Raw genomic sequence first — 23,624 nt, 5'->3', positions numbered from 1 at the left:
GTCGACCTTGGAGCCGCGGACTTCGATTCCGCGGCGTCTGGACGGGTGAGTAGTTCGAACTAGGGTACTTCGAATTCAGCTACGCTATTCACATAGCTGAACGTGCGTACCCTAGTTCGACCCCCGCTCTTAGTTTAGACCTGCCCTTAGTGTTAAGTTGTCTTGTTTTCATAGTGTGTGTTGTCCTGGTTGGGAAAGGCAGGGTTATGAGTGAGGAGGCCACTTGTTCCGTATCAAACCGGACGGTCCTCTTTTTGAGACATTTGTCCTCTTTTCACTACTGGGACAAAACCAGACATGGTTTTGTCTGGTATTGGATGGGGGTCAACGTTCTGCCCCCCCCGACTCTTAAAAATGGCACCCTTCATGTAGTGTGACCTGGCGTTGTTGCCGGCCCAAAGGGCCCGAGGGGGGGCAACAGTGGGGTTCGTTGCCCGGTGTGCGTCGCACTAATTAACACACCAGGGTAGAGAAGCAACCCAAGTTTATTTGAGCCCAAATAAGGTGCAAGGGAGAAATAGCCACCTCAAATCCTGCACACCCGCACGCAGGCGGGGTCCCAGCATTTATACCCCCCTTGTTTTTCCCCCTTTCTCCCTCCCCCTTGCAACAGTTACACTAAACACGATATTGTAGCTTGTTAGAACTGTTCTCATTCGCATGTTTATCTATGGCCTTCACAGCACAGCCGCATGCAGACTTCCCTCCCCCTTCTCCCCCGTCTTACTGCCGCTTTTTGCTGTTTTGAGCTGTACTGCAGCTGCAAGCTAAGAAAGCTGACAGTGACACATTTTGCTTGCTGTTTATTAGCATTTTAGGCTGGTTAAAGTTCACAGCATGGAAGAACTCTGGTTCACTCAGGCCTAGAGTCACAACTTTGGTTCGCTTAGGCCTAGGGACACCAACAGTGTGACTTTGCACTCACCATGAATCTGAGGTCACACCAGCGGGGGCAGGGTGCGCATGCTCTTAAAGACCATGTCCCCCACGTGGCAGGATCTCACACTCATGTTTCTGGAAGTATCAGAGTGTTTGCTGTAGGGTGCCGCCTTTCTAATTGCTGCTAACTGGACCCCTGAATCCTGTCCCCTGCCCTGCCTCTTCCCCCAAAGCCCCAGCCCTTCTCTGCCCCAAAGCCCTGCCTCTTCCACCAGGTGCCACTTCTCTCTCTCTTCACTCAGGCCCTGCTCCCTTGTCTGCCTCTTCCCCCCAAGGCCCCACCCCTGTTGCTCCTCTTCCCCCCCCTCCGCTTGCTGAATTGTCTCCACCTCCCCTCCCCCACCCCCAGCTGGGCTCCCTCTGCTCTGGGGCTGGGATGGCAGCTGCTGCAGCCTGCCAAGGAGCCTGCCTGCAGGTAGGAGCTGACCCAGGCTGACAAGGGTTAATGACCCGGCACTTGACCCCACCTCGGGGTCATCGGACTTTGTACTGACTAGACGCTGCCACATCCCCATTTTGACCAGACTTTCCAGTCAAAAAGCTGGCGCCTGGCACCCCAAACAGCACCTGGACACAGAAGCCAGAAAACGGACGGCCCAGGTCAAACCAAGACAGGGGGCAACCCTCGTCCTCCGGAACATGCGAGCGGTCACCTTAGTTCGAGGTCAGAGGAAACCTGTCCTGCCTGTGTGCACTGGAGCTGTTAGTTCCTAATAAATCCTGTGATTTCTCTGGCTGACCGATTACAGTATGTCTGGTGAATGAGAAGAAACCACCATAGAGGTGGTCAAATAAACCCATGAGCGACGAGTTATATGGGCCCGTGGTGCCTGTGCTCCAACAAATTCAGGGCCTGGAGGCCCAGCTCCACCAATGTTTGGGGTTGAGTCTCTTCCCCCAGCCCCATCTGCCACCCCTGTGCGCCTCCCCTGGAGCATCCCTGCCTGTGCCCTGGGCAGCGGGCAGCTGCCCTGCCGCTCTGCTCCCTTGCCGGCTACAAAAGGGAGTGGCACCGGCGGCAGGACGAGGCAGCGGCACAGCTGCCGCCTGTGGAGGGAGGAGGCGCACATGTGATGGCAGCCACCCCGGGACCCACCCCAGGGGAGGGGGCTTCCTGGACCAGAGAGGGGCCCAGCCCCTAGGAGCATGTGCAGCAACAATGCCAGGTGAGTGTGCTGCTGGGGGTCCTCCCCCGGAGCTTGCTGCTTTGTGGGGAGAGGGCTGGGGGGACTTTGGAGTCCTCCTCTCTGGCCCCAGCTCCAGGGCAGCCTGCCTGCACCCCAAACTCCTCATCCTCATCCCCACCCTAGAGCCCTCACCCCAACCCTCTGCCCCAGCCCTGAGCTCCCTTCCTCCACCCAGAACCCCTCATCCCCAGCCCCACCCTGCAGCCCTCACCCCTGCACCCCAATCCTCTGCCTTAGCCCTGAGCCCCTCCCACATCCCAAATCCCTCAGTCAGAGCCCCCACACCCCAAACCCCTCAGCCCTGCTCCAGAGCCCTCACCCCCTGACCCCCTGCCCCTCCCACACCCCAAACCCCTCAGCCCCCCCACAACCTAACTCCCTACCCCAGCCCCTCCCAAACCCCTCAGCCCCAGCCAGAGCCCTCGCCCCCCCCAAATCCCTCCCCCAGGGCAAACCCCTCAGCCCCTCCCCAATCATTTTGTTCTATGCACCAATGTGCGGGGTGGGACTTGTACCCGTTCCGACAATGATACAAACCTGCGGCCCCTGAATAAGCCCCGCCCCCAATCCCCCCCCCCGGTGCCTGGGCCTGGGCCTGGGCCTGGTGCCGGGGGCGGGGGAGTTAATAGGGGCGGAACTTCCTGCGCTCGGCGGCTCGTTGGGAAACTCCCGGCGCCCGGGTCTGGCTGCGGGCGGGATTCCCGGGCCGGTGCTGGGACAAGCCCCGGAGGTCGCGTCCGGCCCCGGCGGGGCGGTGAGTCCGGGCCGGGGGGAGGGAACCTGCCCCTGCAGCGGCAGCGGATCGAGTGGTGTCCGCGGCCAGAGATCAGAGCCCGAGCCCGGTGGGCGGGCGGGCGAGGGGGGGGTTGCCCAGGTCAGCGAGCTCCCGGGGCGGGAGGTTGGGTCTGTGTGTCCGGCTGAGCCTTCCAGGGTGCTCCCCACCCAGCCGGTTTCTGGGGTGCAAAGAGGGGAGCTCTGTGCAGCCAGAGCCCAGGAGCGGCCCCTGCAGCCCAGCCAGCAACTGCCCGGAGAAACAAGACTTTTAAAATAGCCTTGGTCATTTCCAAAGGCCCAGTGCGCACACACAAGGTGTCCTGCTTTAACAATACCGGTGTATTTAAAGCGTACAGCGCCCCCCCCCCCCCCGCCAGCCCCGCATGTGGATATAATTATTTTGTTACAAAGGTGCTTGTATAGGAAAGGGAATAAGCTGCACTGATATACGGCCTCTCCATCCTGGTATCACTGTATCCCTATGATGAGGAAATAGTTTATTCTACTTAGCTGCTATAACAGGGGGGGCAAGTTTGTCTCCTGTACATAGGAGAAAGAAGAAGGGGAAAATGCAGCGTCAGCTATGGATAGTTTTAACTCAAGGAGTTCCTTGGAGAGGAAATGTAACCAAACTCCAAACCCACAGACAATGGAACTTTCTGTGCCTGCATCCTATAGCTAACTAACTGCTTGGTTTGCAAAATAACACAACGGGGCAAGTAAGTGAACAATGAGGGATTGTCGGGGGGGAGATGGATATAGCTTGCTAACCATTTCTGGTAACGATAGCAAATTTTGGCCAATCATAGAGCGATAGATTATCATAGTCAACTGCACTTGGGAGTAAGTTTTTTTTCCTTGTTCTTGCTGACTTGTAAGCAGGAACCCAACTGCAGTTGAAATAAATGGATCGCCCCTCCCGGGGCTCCTTGCTTGATTAGCTGTGTCAGTCTCTCCTTATTCCTCAGCTGGAACGGACAGGAATTTCCACAACAGTGAGATCACTATATTGGTAAGAAATCTCACCCCCAACCCAAATAGTATGACAGGTGCAATGTCTGATGTTCAGTGCAATCGCTATAAACTAAAACCATCACAGCATGAGAAATGAAAAGCTCAGATTCAGGTCTCCTAAACTGAAGTTACGCTTTTTTAAAAAGCCCGTATAACAATATCCAGCAATAACATGAGAAAAGGAAGGAAGAAGTTGATCCATTTAGGCCATAAGGAACATTAACCTCACACCATTAATTTTTATTTCTGCTGCTGACCAGGGAAATAGGGCAACTGCCCTGATAACTGAAACACGGCGATTGTCTCCACCACCGAGCATTGGCCAGTGTAGCTTTGCCACCAGAGCCTGTGAGTGGAGACACTGTGTACGCCAACAGAAGGAGGTTTTCTGCCAGCATGGCTGCCCCAGCTCCTCAAATGACCCAGGCCACACCAGTGTTTCTCAGATGGGGCCACCAGGATCTTTTCTTGGGACGACAGCCTTCTGGGCAGTGATTGGGTTGAGGGGGGGAGGTGAAGCAGTGACTCCACCCCAAGCCCCCCCCCCGGGGTTGGACCCAGCCCCCTTCTGGAGCCAGAAATGCCAGAGGAGCAGGCAGCTGGTGTGAGTTCCCCACATTCCTAAGGGTGGTGGGGCTCGAACTTCAACCCTGCAGTGACAGGCAGCCGGCTCCAGACATGGGGATTTGCGCTCCAGCCGCATGGTGGCAGGTTCCCTCAACTGGTCCTGGGCTCACCGCTCCCCCCATCGTCCCTGGTCCCCACTGTCTCCTCTGGCCGTGGGCTTGGGTCACATGGCAGGGGCTCCATCCCCCGGGCTCTGGGGCTTCAGGATCTGCCCCCAGCCACGCAGCAGCCAGTACCAGCCCTGAGATCACCCCCTCCCCCTGCCTGTTGCCCCTGGCCCCCTGCCGCCTCTTCCATCCCTGGTTTCTGCCTGCTTGGTAGCAGGCTCTGTTCCTGGGTGCCGGCCTCAGGCTCTGGGCGCGGAGCTCCAAGCTTTGGCTGTGGGGTTTTGGGCTCGGGGCCCAGGCTCATGCCCACGATTCTCGCTGTGTCCTCCAGCTCTGGCCTCTGGCCATGCAGCAGCAGGCTGGGTCCCCTGGGCTCCGGCTGTGGGGCCTTGGGATCTAGCCATGGGACTTTGGGCTCCATCCCCATGCTCATCACCCCGTCCCCCACTGCCTCCTCCATCCCCAGGCTCTGGCTGCACGGCAGTGAGCTCCATCCTCTGGCTGTGGGACCTCAGCAACCAGCCATGGGGCTTTGGGCTCTGGCCCTGCGCTCATCCCCCCTGGACCATGCTGCATCCTCCGGCCCCGGTCCCTAGCTGCTTGGCCACAGGCTTCGGTCCCCAGCCACAGGGCTTTTGGCACCGGGTTCAATCCCACCCATTGTCACTGGTCCCTGCTGCTTCCCCTGGCCCCTCACCCGCTACCCATCCTCCCTGGCTTCCCCCACCTCCCTACCCACCTCCCCATCCAGGTCTTAATTTGTCTCACAGCTTGCTGGGGCTGACTGAGTAAATCTGCTTTGAAAAGTGAAATGTTTGTTTGTTAATAGCACTTTTCACTGCCTCCCAGTTATCTAGCAAGTCCGCTGCTGTGAAAAGTGATATTAACAAACCTACAAATATCACTTTTCACAGGAGCAGGCTTACTAGCTAGCAAGTCTTAAAAACAGACCACTAAAAAAGCGAAAAACAACAACAAAAGACAAGAAGAACATGCCAAGCACCTTTGTTTTGTTTCTATTCTGTTTAGGTCCAGTAAAGGATAGCGACAACTGAACAATATTTTTATTATTGAGTTTGCAAATTTAAAAAGAAAAAACATAAATAAATGACAATGATTTGGACATGTTTATGTGCATAATTATTTGTTTTTCCTAAAGTTAGCTAAGTGTTTTAGGATAAATTGTCAGAGTGGCTGCCAGCAAGGGATAATTGTTAGAGCAGATATTTCCTGTTGGGGAATCAACAGGGAAGAATGATAGTGGGGTAAAATGGATCCACTGAGAGAGATTATCTTAAAGAATTGTTAGCTCTCCCAGCTGTAAATAACCATGTCTTCTCACACACATCAAGTAAACTGAGAATATATAGAAATGACATCGCAACATGGCTAAAATTTCTGCTAGTCAGCAAGTTAAACCACCTGTGCATGACATTTTCACTGTTTATGTAAATGTGTAGCTTTAAAAAGGCAAGAGGAGTAGGGGGATGGGGAGAGATTTTCGATTTTTGCCCAATCTAGACTTCAAGCAAAAAATGTGACGAGCTAGTCTGTTTCTAAAAATTTGAAGACAAAGACCAACATCACTTTTAAGTTTGTTATAGGTACGAATCCAATGAGTTGAACCTTTCCAATGCTAATAAAGATAAGAACTTACAAGTATGACTCTTGTAGCATCTAATCAGATAAGATTTGAAAATCCCAATTTTGGGATGAGGAATTTGCAAACCTTACAATACAACCAAGGACCCTTCCCCTCCCCGCCCCCCCGGACCCCGTTTCCACAACAGTGGGGTTGGGAGTCAGCATGCGAGACAGAACTGCATTTTCTATCTTTGCTGTTCTTTCCTCTCCCTGTTTCTGCGCATTTGTCTTGATTTGTCTTCACAGAAACGAGATCAGACTTGAACAACAGAAGCAACATTTCAGCCCATTTCAACTAACGTCTTCTCTTGTCCCCCCCAAAAAGGAATGTTGTTACCCTCCATAAGAACATCAAAAAGACGGGTTGTCAGGGTCTCCTCCTCCCCCGTCTTGAATACTCTCTACAGCTAAAGGAATATGGAATAAAGAATATAGTTGAAAAGAGAGCCTGATGTAATACTTTACATTTCAAATTCCTTAAGGGTCTTGAAATAGGAACAGTTAAATCTGGATCTGGTACAAGTTCAAACAAAAAGGTTGCCATTAAATAAAATTCTGTGAATTCATACTCATGAGAAAATTAGATACCCCTTTCATAGAATCTCAGGGTTGGAAGGCACCTCAGGAGGTATCTAGTCCAACCCCCTGCTCAAAGCAGGACCAACCCCAACTAAATCATCCCATCCAGGGCTTTGTCAAGCCTGACCTTAAAGACTCCTAAGGAAGGAGATTCCACCACCTCCCTAGGTAACGCATTCCAGTTCTTCACCACCCTACTAGTGAAAAAGTTTTTCCTAATGTCCAACCTAAACCTCCGCCTCTGCAACTTGAGACCATTACTCCTTGTTCTGTCATCTGCTACCACTGAGAACAGTCTAGATCCGTCCTCTTTGGAACCCCCTTTCAGGTAGTTGAAAACAGCTATCAAATCCCCCCTCATTCTTCTCTTCTGCGGGCTAAACAATCCCAGTTCCCTCAGCCTCTCCTCATAAGTCATGTGCTCCAGTCCCCTAATCATTTTTGTTGCCCTCTGCTGGACTCTCTCCAATTTGTCCACATCCTTCTTGTAGTGTGGGGCCCAAAACTGGACACAGTACTCCAAATGAGGCCTCACCAGTGCTGAGTAGAGGGGAATGATCACATCCCTCGATCTGCTGGAAATGCCCCTACTTATACAACTCAAAATGCCATTAGCCTTCTTGGCAACAAGGGCACACTGCTGACTCATATTCAGCTTTTCGTCCACCGTAACCCCTAGGTCCTTTTCCGCAGAACTGCTGCCCAGCCATTCGGTCCCTAGTCTGTAGCAGTGCATGGGATTCTGCCGTCCCAAGTGCAGGACTCTGCACTTGTCCTTGTTGAACCTCATATTTCTTTTGGCCCAATCCTCTCATTTGTCTAGGTCCCTCTGTATCCTATCCCTACCCTCCAGCGTATCAACCACTCCTCCCAGTTTAGTGTCATCTGCAAACTTGCTAAGGGTGCAGTCCACACCATCCTCCAGATCGTTAATGAAGATATTGAACAAAACCGGCCCCAGCACCGACCCTTGGGGCACTCCACTTGATACCGGCTGCCAACTAGACATGGAACCATTTATCACTACCCGTTGAGCCCGACCATCTAGCCAGTTTTCTATCCACCTTGCCGTCCATTCATCCAGCCCGTACTTCTTTAACTTGCTGGCAAGAATACTGTGGGAGACTGTATCAAAAGCTTTGCTAAAGTCTAGAAATAGCACATCCACTGCTTTCCCCTCATCCACAGAGCCGGTTATCTCATCATAGAAGGCAATTAGGTTAGTCAGGCATGACTTGCCCTTGGTGAATCCATGCTGACTGTTCCTGGTCACTTTCCCCTCCTTTAAGTGGTTCAAAATTGATTCCTTGAGGACCTGCTCCATGATTTTTCCAGGGACTGAGGTGAGACTGACTGGCCTGTAGTTCCCTGGATCTTCCTTCATCCCTTTTTTAAAGATGGGCACTACATTAGCTTTTTTCCAGTCATCCGGGACCTCCCCCGATTGCCATGGTTTTTCAAAGATAATGGCCAATGGCTCCGCAATCTCATCGGCCAACTCCTTTAGCACCCATGGATTTGTGCTCGTCCAGCTTTTCTAAATAGTCCCGAACTACTTCTTTCTCCACAGAGAGCTGGTCACCTCCTCCCCTTACCGTGCTGCAGAGTGCAGCTGTCTGGGAGCTGACCTTGTCTGTGCAGCTGTCTGGGAGCTGACCTTGTCTCTTTGAGTGATGCTCCTGCAATGTAGAAGGATTATGTTACAAGGGAAACTCTTTGGGGTAAAGACTGTCCTTTTTTTCTGTCCTTTTTCAGTGCCTGATACAATGGGGTCTTGCCCCATGATTAAAGGTCCTGAGCTCTAAGGTAACACAAATAAATAATAATGTTCATTAAAAAGCATAAAAAGAGCCAACTACCTGCAGGAGTGCAATTGTGAGCTGATATTCCTACGTGCCATGACCAGTCAAATAAAGGGCAGAATTGAGGTAACATCACCTGAGCGCAGAAAGGGCTCACTAAGAAGAAAGTTTTTTTTCTGGGCAGAAGGCTACAAGAAGAAATACAAAATTGAGGGATCTCTTCTAGTCATCAATGGGCTGAACCCAACTGATATTGGTGAAATGCCCCTACTGGAAGATGGAAATGTGGGGGGACACAGCCCCTTTCGTGTGTGTGGCAGGCCCATTGGCTTTCAATAACTCTGTTTAGTAGAGAATCTGAGAGCCACTTGTCACTGCCCCTCAGATGCTACCTTTGTCCCTCACACACAGCTAACAACGTATACGTTTCCCAGGTCTCAGTTTGTGTGATCGGAAGAGAAGGGATTTCTGAGAGGATGGAGCCCCCGTCCAGCTCAAGGTCTCAGAGGTTCCACCACCCAGGACCAGAACTAAGCTGTGACTTCAGAGAGATGCAGCAGTATCCACGGCAACTAGGTAATAAGTTGTGTGTGGAGATGCATGTGGTGCTGAGGAGCATGGATAGTACAGCAGGGAGGGGAGTCCCCAAGGCAGCCTGTATGAAACCATTGGAACAGCATTTGGCTGTCTATTGGCATGCGGAGGCTGGGTGAGGTCCAGGAGCGTATGTGTCTGTGTGGGTCTCTCTAACGGTATCTTTATCATTCTTTAGATCTTCCTGCACCTTATTTGTTTGTTCCTTATGATAAGGAGAATGAAGGAGACCAGGATATAGTGGCCTCGCTCTGTAGGTTTGGCTTTATGGTGAGTTGTGAAACGGTGCTTGTTTCAGTGGCCTGCGTTGGAGCTGAGTTCTGGAGGGATGGGGAGACTTGTGGGCAGGCTGAGTCTGGCATCTCTTGCTGTGTGGAGGAGGTTGGGATAGTGGGAAAGGGGGTTCCTTTCCCCCCCCGCCCCAATGGTGCATTGACAGTGATGGCTTTGCCCTTTGCCGCTCAGCTTGTGTCTGAGTGGTGAGATTGTGGCCAGAGCAGGCAGGTGCTGAGTGGGGGACCCATGTCATTTCAGATGCCAGTGACATTTGAGGAGGTGGCCGTGTCCTTCTCTGAAGATGAATGGGCTCTTTTGGATGAAAAGCAGAAGGAACTCTACAGCGATGTCATGCAGGAGATTTACGAGACTTTCATCTCATTGGGTGAGCAGTTGCTCTAGTCCCCATAGTGTAGACATGGCCTAAATCTCCTATAAAGAACACAGCCCATTTCCCACTGGACAATCTGCTTGCCAAAAGAGGATACTGAAGCCTATATGGATTGTGTCTTTCCCCTTCATTCCAAGATTTTCTTTGCTGCTCTTTGTAGTTAAGTGATCGAGAAATATTTGACCCATTGTGATGCATGTACCTCTTTCCAATGAGCAGGATTTCCGATCGCTAAACCAGATGCACTGTCCCAGATGGAGCGAGGGGAAGAGCCGTGGTTCCCAGATCTCCAGCACGCTGAGGAAAGGGAGAATGCAGGAGGCACTAGCACTGGTGAGGAATGAGAGACACCAACTGAGAAACCATCTGGGCCTGAGGGAAAAGCTGGGATATCAGCAAACCCACTAAGGGCTGCTCCTATTCTGTCTTATCTCATCTCACTCTCTATTGTGTCCTATCCCCAGGGCAGGAGTCACTCCTGGCACCCACTTGTCCTGCCTGACCCTGAAGCCTTTTCCTCCCCCAGCCTTTTTCTTAAGGTTCAGATGGGACTTTGAGTCAGAACTGGCCCCTCCTCGATCCTCTAGGAGAATATTGGGGAAATTTGCTTCCTATCCATCAGGTTTTCTGATCAGACACAAATCCCTTTGCTGCCCCCTCTGCACCCAGCACAGGCAATGAATCACACCTGGATTCTCTCTTTCTCCCAGCAGGTGCTGGGACAGTGAGTGAGAAGGAGGGAACAGCCCAGAAAGTATCTACAGGAGCAGAACCACAAAGGATGTTCTCCGGGAGACACTGTTGCCCTGAGTGGGGAGATGCCAGTGAGTGTCAGAGCAGGACAGAGAGGCTCTGGGAAGACCCTCCAGGCAGGAGTAAATCCCCTCATAGCAAAAGAAGTTTAGAGAAATCCAAAGAGACCAGCACCCACCAGACAGCCTGCACAGGGGAGAGCCCAAACACAGGTGCTGAACCTGGGGAAAGTTTCAATAAATGCTCGCTCCTCGTTAAGCATTGTCAGCAAGCTTGTGCAGGAAAGGGTGCCTACAAGTGTAATGAATGTGGCCAAAGCTTTTCTCAACAACAGTGCCTTCAGAGACATCTGAGAAGTCACACAGGGGAGAGACCCTATAAATGTAATGAATGCAGGAAAAGCTTCAGATACAAGACAACCCTCGTTCTTCATCGTTACACAGTCCACAAGTCGGAGAGACCCCATAAGTGTCCAGTGTGCGGCCAGCAATTTATCCTGAGAAAGAGACTTATTGAGCATCAGAGAATCCACAACCAAGAGATGCATAGAGGGTTTAACAGTGGGATTGTGAGTGAGAACAAGGATGAGCATCCCCAGCAGAAAAAGCCAGTGGGAGCGGAGCCTCATGAGGCATCTCAGAGATGTGAACGGGCAGATGCTGGTAAGAGTCGGGGAAGGAGAGGACAGCTGCGAGCTTTCCCAGCAGTGGGAAAAGACTGTGAATCTGCTGTAGGCGAAGGAAGTTCTAAGAAATTGAACCGCACCATCGCCTACCAGGGAACCAAGGTGGGAGCACAAGTGAACACACAAAGTAAGAGTAAGAGAAGATTTAGCAGCAGCTCAGCCCTTCACCTGCATCAGAAAACCCACCCGCATGAGAAACGTTACAGCTGTGCCGAGTGTGGGAAAAGCTACCGCCAGAACCAACACCTCCGAAGGCATCAAAAAAGCCACACGGGAGAGAAACCTTATGTGTGTGCTGACTGTGGGAATAGCTTTGGACGGAAGTCGACACTCAGTAAACACCTACGGACGCACAAAGAGGAGAAACCCTATAGCTGCGCTGACTGTGGGAGAAGCTTCAGAGAGAGCTCGTACCTTGTTCTGCATAAGAGAATCCACACAGAAGAGAAACCCTATCAGTGTCCTGACTGTGACAAAAGCTTCAGACGGAAAGGGGACCTTTCCACTCACTGTAAAACCCACACGGGGGAAAAACCTCATAAATGCACTGAATGCGGGCAAGGCTTCGGGCGGAAATCAACTCTGACTAAGCACCTGAGGACCCATACTGGGGAGCGGCCCTATAAATGTCCTCACTGTGAGAAAAGCTTTCGTCAGAAGTTCTCCCTTTCCCAGCATCAGTTAACGCACCAGGAAGTGCGGCCTCACATGTGTACGGAATGTGGGAAAGGCTTCAATCAAAAATCATACCTTGTTCAACACTTGGCAAAACTGCACTTGAAAAAGGAAAGCTGATGAGGAACTGGTCTTTCAATGGGTTTTGGGGATGGTTAGTGGGAATTTCAAGGCAGTAGAGTTGTACTTTGGAGTTGATCAGTGGCATGCCATCTATGGATGCAATGCATAGATTGCATTCCCGTGTGAGCCCTGAATATGACATCCTGACTGGCACAAAATGGCATCCTCCACAGATTGTGAAGACACGGGTATTTTAACATGGCACTCTACAAATGGATTAAAACCTGGCGAACTGAGATGTCTCAATATGTAACTAAACAGGGAATCCTCATTGAGCAGGTGTGTTTCTAGTGTGGTCCTGCAGAGATTGGTTCTTGATCCTCTGCTATGTAACGTTTTTATCAAGGACCTGGAAATAAACATAAAATGATCACTGATAAAGTCTGCAGATGACACTCTAATCCGGGGGCGTGGTAAATAATGAAGAGAACAGGTCACTGATTCACAGTGAACTGGATCCCTGCACTCCTCTATGGAATAGCTATGCAAAACGTTTCCCAATTTACTCCTAAAAAAACACAGTTGGGCAGAGTGCAGGGTATGAAGTGGAAAACAGAAAATGCCCCAATTAACTTACAGTCAGTTAACCTAATAAATCACACTAAGGCTTATGAGCCAAAGTCCCCTAACATTTTGCATAGCTGCAAAGCCTGTAAAGGATATGTGTGACCGATTGCTGTGCTTGCTGGTGAAATAAGGAATGGAGAGGTACTGAGACTGATCTGTTTGCAGATGATTTTGCCATTATTTGCAAGTCTTAGATGTTTTGCTGAGTAAGGGATATGGAGTGGTACTAACAGAACAAGGAAGTAACTAGGTTGTAAACAACTGGGGTATGTGTGTCGGGATAAGCAAATTGGAACAGACACAGGTGTTGACACTTAAAGATGGGTCAGGAAAGATTTTACGGCTTGCCTGGAGGCAAGATTCCCATGACAGCTTTTTCTTAATTGCAAAGTATCTAGCAAGGAATGGAATTTTACAATGCAGTAACCTATGACATATTTTATAAATTCATAGACACTAGGACTGGAAGGGACCTCAAGAGGTCATTGAGTCCAGTCCTCTGCCCTCATGGCAGGACCAAATACCGTCTAGACCATCCCTGATAGTTAAGAGTAAGTTAGATAAACGTCATCTCCAGAGATGGAGACTCTACAACCTCCCTAGGCAATTTATTCCAGTGTTTAACCACCCTGAAAGTTAGGAACTTTTTCCCAATGTCAAACCTAAACCTCCCTTGCTGCAGTTTAGCCCATTGCTTCTTGTTCTATCCTTAGAGGCTAAGATGAAGAAGTTTTCTCCCTCCTCCTTATGACACCCTTTTAGATACCTGAAAACTGCTATCCTGTCCCCTCTGTCGTCTCTTTTCCAAACTAAACAAACCCATTTTATGTTATACAATATATATTTGCACTGTACTAAGTGCAACATATTCACAAGATATGTAATGCATAAAAATGGCCAAAGAAGGCCATAAACAATGAATAACCAGTAGGTTTTGAAACAGTTGGAAAATTACAAGGAAAAGGGAACTTATGGTAAAAGTCTAAGGGCATGTATACACTTACCGGGGATCAATGCTGCTGCAGTCGATGCACTGGGCATCGATTTTAGTGGGTCTCCGCTAGACCCACTAAATCGACCACAGATCGCTGTCCCATCAATTCTGGTACTCCACTGGAATGAGAAGTGTAAGATACGTTGATGGGAGAGCATCTCCCGTCGATGCAGTGCAGGGTAGACACTGCAGTAAGTCGACCTAAGCTATGTCGACTCCAGCTATGGTACCAGAGTTGTAATTATGGGGGTAAGTCGACCTAAGTGTAGACAAGGCCTAAGATATGGAGAAGTATACATCAAAAGGAGGAAATTGATAAGGGCTGGAATGTTGAACTAAGAAGAGTTACCAGAGTGTAACTACCACAAGAAATCATAAGAAAGTAAGACCATTGGCAGACAGGATCCAGACTGTCTGCAGCTACAGAGAAGGCCTTCCACAGGTGTGGGTAATTGTATGCCTCTCTGTATGTGCTGTCTTGACTGTTTAACAAGTTTGCTTTGAATGAATTTATTAACCAAATCTAAATTTAAGAGAAGGCTATTCATTAAACGTATAATCACAATTAAAATTCCTATCCATTAGTAGCTATTCATTTATTAGTTATTGGTTGATTATCAACACAAGAAATATGTAAACTACAGTCACTGGAAGACTGTTCTCTACATTGGTAACATCTGACCTTTCTGTATTATGCTGTTTTATTGGTAATCAATAAAGTGATTGAGCCGAGGTATCTGAGATCTCATTAACTGATGACAAACTTAACCAGCAACCACCTCAAACCACTTCCACGATCACATTTCTAGCTGTAATGGGAATGGGGCCTCATAGTGACTGGATTTCGTAAGGATGGAGAACAGTGTCCCAGAAGTGTGAGGCATGAAGGGGAAGTGACTACAGATCAATGAAGAGATGCCTCTCTCTTCATTTCTCAATAGACGGATTTAACAAAAGTAGCACTACCTGACACTATTAACTCTGTGTGCTATTAATTAAACACAAATGCTCCAGTGAAGGTGGGTGCGCCTAATATGAAACAGTGAGTTTGTGAATTTCTTTGGTTGGGCTGGGGCCTGTTGTGACACTGGTGGTGTTTCCTTTTCTGATGATTTTCTGTATTTTTCTCAGAACATAAGATTGTTTTTGCACAAATAGTTCTAATAGTCCTTGACCTTCAGCTCTTGCTTTGGTTGCCAACTTGCAACGCATATATTCATGTCAACCACACATCATTCATACTAGGCCTCAATGACCTAAACATATTACATGGTATATGAATCACACACACTATATATATATATATATATATATATATATATAATCACAATGCTTGTATTTGGCCTTATTGTTTGTTTAGTTCTCCTTGTATGACTATTACCTGGCAATAAATAACTTTTATGGTTAAGCTGGTTGTTTCCCTCCCTCTCTCCTGTTTTTGGCTTCCCTATTCGCTCTGCAGCAATGATCCTCTTACCTAAGCTAAAGATCCCTGCAGCACCCAAAAATCCTGTGGGGTTTGCTCATCAAGCGGGTTACTAGCAGAACAACTGTAACGGGAAAGTGGGGATAGGGACGTGCGGCAACTTGGAAGTGCTGCTTGACCCTGCCTGCTCAGGCGCGCTCTATTCCGGTGCGGTGCTCGTGGCATATGAGGGTGGCAGCTTGGAAGTGCTGCTCGACCCAGCCTGCTGCGGGGTATGCTTGGGAGTGCTGAGTGACCTGGTCCACTCAGATACGCTCTGTTAATGTGTGTGTGTGCATCTGATTCTGGGGCTGGAGGAACCCAGCCCTCAGGCACCTAGGTCCTGCAGGATAGATCCATTGGTAACACTTGTTCTTCAAGGTGTGTTGCACATGCTTATTCCGTGATCCACCCTCCTGCCCTCTACACTGTAGTTTTCTGGAAAGAAGGACTAGAGGGGGCAAGGGGATGGCTGGGTGCCTGAGTGACAGGTACCGAGGGGGGAAAAAAAATCAGCAACTGTGCTTGGGGTGCACACACACCTAGAAGGAATGGACGTGTGCAACACATTTCAAAGAACAACCTTTACAGAAGGTTAGTAAACACTTTTTAAAAAATTAAAGTAGAGATTCTCACATGATCACCTGACTCCATGAGCAAGGCTTTAAGAAAAGCACCAAATATTGCAAGACGGAATAAAATGGCTAGATAGGGAAACCATGCACTCGCCTCAAGACACAGTAATTTCCTCTGGGTTTCTAGCTTCCTACACACGATATCTCCCAGCTCTGCACTGCAAATCCAATATGTAGACTGTAACCTCTTTGAGGGCAAGGACCTTGTCTCATTTGAGGAGTGTCCTATGGAGACCAGGAATTTCTCTCCTTTTTAGGTGAATGAGCACAGTCTTTGGCATCTGTGAAAATAACAGATAAAAGTTTTCTTTTAATGAAAGCTGAGATGCTGCTGTAATCACATGATTCCTGGAACTGGGGCACTAAGCAGAGACTTGTGGTGTCTGTCCCTTATTTAAATGCCTCCTAAAATCATTAATTCATGCCGAGTTGGGGTTGCTCAGTGGTGCCTCATGCTCTTCCAGACTGAAAAGTGGCTAAACCTAAAACTCTGAAAACCAGGAAATACAAAGTGAATGCCATACATGCCAAGCCCCTACCACTGTTGTTAAAACAAAACTAAAATTGATGCGTCCACGACTAAATACAGGGCTTCAGAGGGAAGACCAACCCAGAAACCCATGTGGACAGCAGACTACCTGGATTCCTAGAAGTTTCAGTAGTAATAGTTTGATTGCTAAAGCAGCAGAGAGTCCTGTGGCACCTTATAGACTAACAGACTTATTGGAGCATGAGCTTTCGTGGGTGAACACCCACATCGTTGGATGCTGTTTGGTTGCTGTTTTCAAACTCTTATTAAACGGAAGTGGGGAATGTTGTAATGATCAGTGTAGATAGCACCTCCACCAACAGCTGGTGCATCTTTATCTTAGTGTCAAGTTGTCTTGTTTTCATAGTGTGTGTTGTCCTGGTTGGGAAAGGCAGGGTTATGAGTGAGGAGGCCACTTGTTCCGTATCAAACCAGACGGCCCTCTTTTTGAGACATTGTCCTCTTTTCACTACTGGGACAAAACCAGACATGGTTTTGTCTGGTATTGGATGGGGGACAACGTTCTGCCCCCCCGACTCTTAAAAATGGCACCCTTCATGTAGTGTGACCTTGCACGTATGTCACATCAGTGGGGACAGGGCATTCTTAGAAATAGTGTCCCCCATGCGGCGTTGTTGCCGGCCCAAAGGGCCCGAGGGGGGGCAACAGTGGGGTTCGTTGCCCGGTGTGCGTCGCACTAATTAACACACCAGGGTGGAGAAGCAACCCAAGTTTATTTGAGCCCAAATAAGGTGCAAGGGAGAAATAGCCACCTCAAATCCTGCACACCCGCACGCAGGCGGGGTCCCAGCATTTATACCCGCCTTGTTTTTCCCCCTTTCTCCCTCCCCCTTGCAACAGTTACACTAAACACGATATTGTAGCTTGTTAGAACTGTTCTCATTCGCATGTTTATCTATGGCCTTCACAGCACAGCCGCATGCAGACTTCCCTCCCCCTTCTCCCCCGTCTTACTGCCGCTTTTTGCTGTTTTGAGCTGTACTGCAGCTGCAAGCTAAGAAAGCTGACAGTGACACATTTTGCTTGCTGTTTATTAGCATTTTAGGCTGGTTAAAATTCACAGCATGGAAGACCTCTGGTTCACTCAGGCCTAGAGTCACAACTTTGGTTCACTTAGGCCTAGGGACACCAACAGCGTGACTTTGAACTCACCATGATATGAGGTCACACCAGCAGGGGCAGGGTGTGCATGCTCTTAAAGACCATGTCCCCCACGTGGCAGGATCTCACACTCATGTTTCTGGAAGTATCAGAGTGTTTTCTGTAGGGTGCTGCCTTTCTAATTGCTGCTAACTGGACCCCTGAATCCCGTCCCCTGCCCTGCCTCTTCCCCCAAAGCCCCAGCCCTTCTCCTCCTCTTCCCCCTAAGCCCTGCCTCTTCCACCAGGCTCCCCCTCTTCTCTCCCTCTTCACTCAGGCCCTGCTCCCTTGTCTGCCTCTTCCCCCCAAGGCCCCACCCCTGTTGCTCCTCTTAACATAAGAACATAAGAAAGGCCGTACCGGGTCAGACCAAAGGTCCATCTAGCCCAGTATCTGTCTACCGACAGTGGCCAATGCCAGGTGCCCCTGAGGGAGTGAACCTAACAGGCAATGATTAAGTGATCTCTCTCCTGCCATCCATCTCCATCCTCTGACGAACAGAGGCTAGGGACACCATTCTTACCCATCCTGGCTAATAGCCATTTATGGACTTAGCCACCATGAATTTATCCAGTCCCCTTTTAAACATTGTTATAGTCCTAGCCTTCACAACCTCCTCAGGTAAGGAGTTCCACAAGTTGACTGTGCGCTGCGTGAAGAAGAACTTCCTTTTATTTGTTTTAAACCTGCTGCCTATTAATTTCAAGTTCTTGTATTATGGGAATAAGTAAATAACTTTTCCTTATCCACTTTCTCAACATCACTCATGATTTTATATACCTCTATCATGTCCCCCCTTAGTCTTCTCTTTTCCAAACTGAAGAGTCCTAGCCTCTTTAATCTTTCCTCATATGGGACCCTCTCTAAACCCCATATCATTTTAGTTGCTCTTTTCTGAACCTTTTCTAGTGCTAGAATATCTTTTTTGAGGTGAGGAGACCACATCTGTACACAGTATTCGAGATGTGGGCGTACCATGGATTTATATAAGGGCAATAATATATTCTCAGTCTTATTCTCTATCCCCTTTTTAATGATTCCTAACATCCTGTTTGCTTTTTTGACCGCCTCTGCACACTGCCTGGACATCTTCAGAGAACTATCCACGATAACTCCAAGATCTTTTTCCTGACTCGTTGTAGCTAAATTAGCCCCCATCATGTTGTATGTATAGTTGGGGTTATTTTTTCCAATGTGCATTACTTTACATTTATCCACATTAAATTTCATTTGCCATTTTGTTGCCCAATCACTTAATTTTGTGAGATCTTTTTGAAGTTCTTCACAATCTGCTTTGGTCTTAACTATCTTGAGTAGTTTAGTATCATCTGCAAACTTTGCCACCTCACTGTTTACCCCTTTCTCCAGATCATTTATGAATAAATTGAATAGGATTGATCCTAGGACTGACCCTTGGGGAACACCACTAGTTACCCCTCTCCATTCTGAGAATTTACCATTAATTCCTACCCTTTGTTCCCTGTCCTTTAACCAGTTCTCAATCCATGAAAGGACCTTTCCTTTTATCCCATGACAGCTTAATTTATGTAAGAGCCTTTGGTGAGGGACCTTGTTAAAGGCTTTCTGGAAATCTAAGTACACTATGTCCACCGGATCCCCCTTGTCCACATGTTTGTTGACCCTTCAAGAACTCTAATAGATTAGTAAGACACGATTTCCCTTTACAGAAACCATGTTGACTATTGCTCAAGAGTTTATGTTTTTCTATGTGTCTGACAATTTTATTCTTTACTATTGTTTCAACTAATTTGCCCGGTACCGACGTTAGACTTACCGGTCTGTAATTGACGGGATCACCCCTAGAGCCCTTTTTAAATATTGGCGTTACATTAGCTAACTTCCAGTCATTGGGTACCGAAGCCGATTTAAAGGACAGGTTACAAACCTTAGTTAATAGTTCCGCAACTTCACATTTGAGTTCTTTCAGAACTCTTGGGTGAATGCCATCTGGTCCCGGTGACTTGTTAATGTTGAGTTTATCAATTAATTCCAAAACCTCCTCTAGTGACACTTCAATCTGTGACAGTTCCTCAGATTTGTCACCTACAAAAGCCAGCTCAGGTTTGGGAATCTCCCTAACATCCTCAGCCATGAAGACTGAAGCAAAGAATCCATTTAGTTTCTCCGCAATGACTTTATCATCTTTAAGCGCTCCTTTTGTATTTTCATCATCAAGGGGCCCCACTGGTTGTTTAGCAGGCTTCCTGCTTCTGATGTACTTAAAAAAACATTTTGTTTTTACCTTTGGAGTTTTTGGCTAGCCGTTCTTCAAACTCCTCTTTGGCTTTTCTTATTACACTCTTGCACTTAAGTTGGCAGTGTTTGTGCTCCTTTCTATTTGCCTCACTAGGATTTGACTTCCACTTTTTAAAGGAAGTCTTTTTATCTCTCACTGCTTCTTTTACATGGTTGGTAAACCACGGTGGCTCTTTTTTAGTTCTTTTACTGTTTTTCTTAATTTGGGGTATACATTGAAGTTGGGCCTCTATTATGGTGTCTTTAAAAAGGGCCCATGCAACTTGCAGGGATTTCACTTTAGTCACTGTACCTTTTAACTTTTGCCTAACTAACCCCCTCATTTTTGTATAGTTCCCCCTTTTGAAATTAAAGGCCACAGTGTTGGGTAGTTGAGATGTTTTTCCCACCACAGGGATGTTGAATGCTATTGTATCTTCCCCCCCCCCCCCCGCTTGCTGAATTGTCTCCACCTCCCCTCCCCTGCCCCCAGCTGGGCTCCCTCTGCTCTGGGGCTGGGATGGCAGCTGCTGCAGCCTGCCAAGGAGCCTGCCTGCAGGTAGGAGCTGACCCGGGCTGGCAGGGGTTAATGACCCGGCACTTGACCCCGCCCCGGGGTCATCGGACTTTGTACTGAGCAGACGCTGCCACATCCCCATTTTGACCAGACTTTCCAGTCAAAAAGCTGGCACCTGGCACCCCAAACAGCACCTGGACACAGAAGCCAGAAAACGGACGGCCCAGGTCAAACCAAGACAGGGGGCAACCCTCGTCCTCCAGAACATGCGAGCGGTCACCTTAGTTCGAGGTCAGAGGAAACCTGTCCTGCCTGTGTGCACTGGAGCTGTTAGTTCCTAATAAATCCTGTGATTTCTCTGGCTGACCGATTACAGTATGTCTGGTGAATGAGAAGAAACCACCACAGAGGTGGTCAAATAAACCCATGAGCGGCGAGTTACATGGGCCCGTGGTGCCTGTGCTCCAGCAAATTCAGGGCCTGGAGGCCCAGCTCCACCAATGTTTGGGGTTGAGTCTCTTCCCCCAGCACCCTCTGCCGCCCCTGTGCGCCTCCCCTGGAGCGTCCCTGCCTGTGCCCCGGGCAGCGGGCGGCTGCCCTGCCGCTCTGCTCCCTTGCCGGCTACAAAAGGGAGTGGCACCGGCGGCAGGACGAGGCAGCGGCACAGCTGCCGCCTGTGGAGGGAGGAGACGCACATGTGATGGCAGCCACCCCGGCACCCACCCCAGGGGAGGGGGCTTCCTGGACCAGAGAGGGGCCCAGCCCCTAGGAGCATGTGCAGCAACAATGCCAGGTGAGTGTGCTGATGGGGGTCCTCCCCCGGAGCTTGCTGCTTTGCGGGGAGAGGGCTGGGGGGACTTTGGAGTCCTCCTCTCTGGCCCCGGCTCCAGGGCAGCCTGCATGCGCCCCAAACTCCTCATCCTCATCCCCACCCCAGAGCCCTCACCCCAACCCTCTGCCCCAGCCCTGAGTTCCCTTCCTCCACCCAGAACCCCTCATCCCCAGCCCCACCCTGCAGCCCTCACCCCTGCACCCCAATCCTCTGCCTTAGCCCTGAGCCCCTCCCACACCCCAAATCCCCAGCCCTCTTCCCCCCACCCCCCCTACCCCAGCCCCTCCCACACCCCAAATCCCTCATCCTCACCCCAGAGCCTTCACCCCCCCACCCCAACCCTCTGCCCCAGCCCTGAGCTCCCTTCCTGCACCCAGAACCCCTCATCCCCAGCCCCACCCTGCAGCCCTCACCCCTGCACCCCAATCCTCTGCCTTAGCCCTGAACCCCTCCCACACCCCACATCCCTGAGCCCCCCCCCGAGCCCGCGCCCCCCCCCCCCCGGCCCCCCGCCCAGAGGCCCGCCCCCACCCCAAACCCCTCAGCCCCCCCACAACCTAACTCCCTACCCCAGCCCCTCCCAAACCCCTCAGCCCCAGCCAGAGCCCTCGCCCCTGTTAGACAAAAAGGCCAGATATATGCTTAGGTCAAATATGTGCTCATGCATTTGTCATTCTCCCTGCTTGTTTTTCTAGTTGCTACCCACGTCTAAAGTTACACGGACACAGGATATATATGATATATACATAGAAAGGGGAATGAGTTAAACAGATGTCCGGCAGTTGGACTCCCCTCTGCTTCGTTGTTATATCAAATGTGTAATGTTCCTTGTTAAATAATTACTTGCCAATGACTAACTCCACCAGCTCGTGGGCTGTTCTGGACAATTACTGGGACTTGGAACAACCCCAGGGATTGATCCTGTTTTTGACGACAGTATTCTTGTTCTTTCTATTAATGTTTTATTGGAGACCGAAGTTATAATCGTTCGAGCAGACAGTTAGGGAACCTGTGTATGAAAGGAGTGAATGCCGCTGACCAGGTCTGGGACTTAAGCTGATTCTAGCTGCCCCAAGACTTCTGCGAGGGGAAACCCGATGACCAGAAAATCTTGATCGCAAGGGGGGTCAGCCGAACCTCGTGACCCAGTGGAAACCTGAATGAATGATACTCCTCCTCTTCTTTCCCTCTCCTCAATAGATCAGGTCAAAATATAATAGGGTCCTCTCAAAGCACCTTTCCTGGGACACCCTTTGGGTGTATGTTGAATAATTGGAAAGCGTTTAGACACCAGGCTGATTATGGAATTGGATTATGTAAGGACAATCTTATAAAGTTCTGTACTCTTGAATGGGCAACACTCGGGGTGGAATGGCCCGAGGGGGGAACACACAAACCAGAAATCGTACGAGCTGTACATAGTAGTGTGATTCGGAATGGCAATTGGGACCAATATCCCTATATAGATATTTGGCAGGACCTCGTGGCCAATCCTCCCCCATGGTTGCAAAAATGTAAAACACAGACTATTAAAACTCTAATGGCCCGTGCCCCTGTTAGAAAGCCCGGTCCCCCTGTTAAGAAATCTTGCCCGCCAGTTGTAATTCCTTCTGCCCCTGATCCCATGCCCCCTCCCCCTTTGTATCCTGGCCTCCCGGTTCTGGCAGCCTCAATTGACCGCCCCCCCCCCCCCCCGAGGACAATGCCCCAGCCATAAGATCAGGGGAGGAGCCAAGCATCCCAGGCTCCTCTGATCAGGTGCCCCCCCCCCGGCCCCTAAGAACTCCCCCGTGGCCAGCCGCACTAGGTACCAATATAGGAGTAAGACCGGCCCCAGGACAGCCCAGGAGATATGGAGCTTGACAACTAACTATAACCCTGGGAACACAGAATTTAAACTTTTTAAAAGTCCCTCAGGCGAGGGTGAGGGCAACCCAGTATACACAATGCCCTTAAGGGAGACTATAACCTCAGAAGGTCACCTCACCATGCTTTATGTCCCCTTTACCACCAGTGATTTATATAATTGGAAACACCAGAATCCCCCGTTCTCGGAAGATCCCGCCCCTCTAACGGCAGTATTTGAAACCTTGATCTCGGCCCATAATCCTACCTGGGGCGATATGAGAGTCGCTCTAAATACCCTGCTCACTGCCGAGGAAAGGCGTTTGGTCCTCTCAAAGGCCCGCGAGGGGCTTAAAGACAGACAAAAGAGCACGGCTGAAATAGCCGAACGGCTCCCTGAAACTAGGCCCAATTGGAAGCATGAAGATGAGGGGGATCGAGGGAAGCATCGCGAATACGCCGCAGCCATAGTGGAGGGGATGAAGCGCTGTATTAGAAAAACCCCAAACTGGGCCAAATTGTATAATGTTAGACAAGAAAAGAGTGAAAATCCAGCTGCCTTTTATGAGCGCCTGTGTAACACCTGTAAGAGGTACACAGACCTCGATCCAGAGGATGCCAATGGAAAGCGGGTATTGATTCCCCTCTTCATT

At 49.6% G+C, this 23,624-nt stretch overlaps 1 protein-coding gene across 1 annotated transcript; it reads left to right on the top strand.

The window, feature by feature from the left end:
- The first annotated feature begins 3,000 nt into the window (after positions 1 to 3,000).
- On the top strand, positions 3,001 to 12,805 carry LOC120403147 (zinc finger protein 250-like). The gene is made up of 8 exons (XM_039533934.1): positions 3,001 to 3,619; positions 3,783 to 3,912; positions 4,175 to 4,518; positions 9,108 to 9,249; positions 9,446 to 9,537; positions 9,802 to 9,928; positions 10,154 to 10,267; positions 10,645 to 12,805. Exons 3-8 carry the CDS (start codon positions 4,495 to 4,497, stop codon positions 12,165 to 12,167), a joined length of 2,022 nt encoding a protein of 673 aa, XP_039389868.1. The 5' UTR covers positions 3,001 to 3,619; positions 3,783 to 3,912; positions 4,175 to 4,494; the 3' UTR covers positions 12,168 to 12,805.
- Positions 12,806 to 23,624: the final 10,819 nt, after the last annotated feature.

This window comes from Mauremys reevesii, linkage group 4 (assembly GCF_016161935.1).
Source record: "Mauremys reevesii isolate NIE-2019 linkage group 4, ASM1616193v1, whole genome shotgun sequence".
Taxonomy (NCBI): Eukaryota; Metazoa; Chordata; order Testudines; family Geoemydidae; genus Mauremys; species Mauremys reevesii.
The sequence above is the reverse complement of the archived record's forward strand: the minus strand, read 5'-3'. Positions and strand labels throughout refer to the sequence as shown.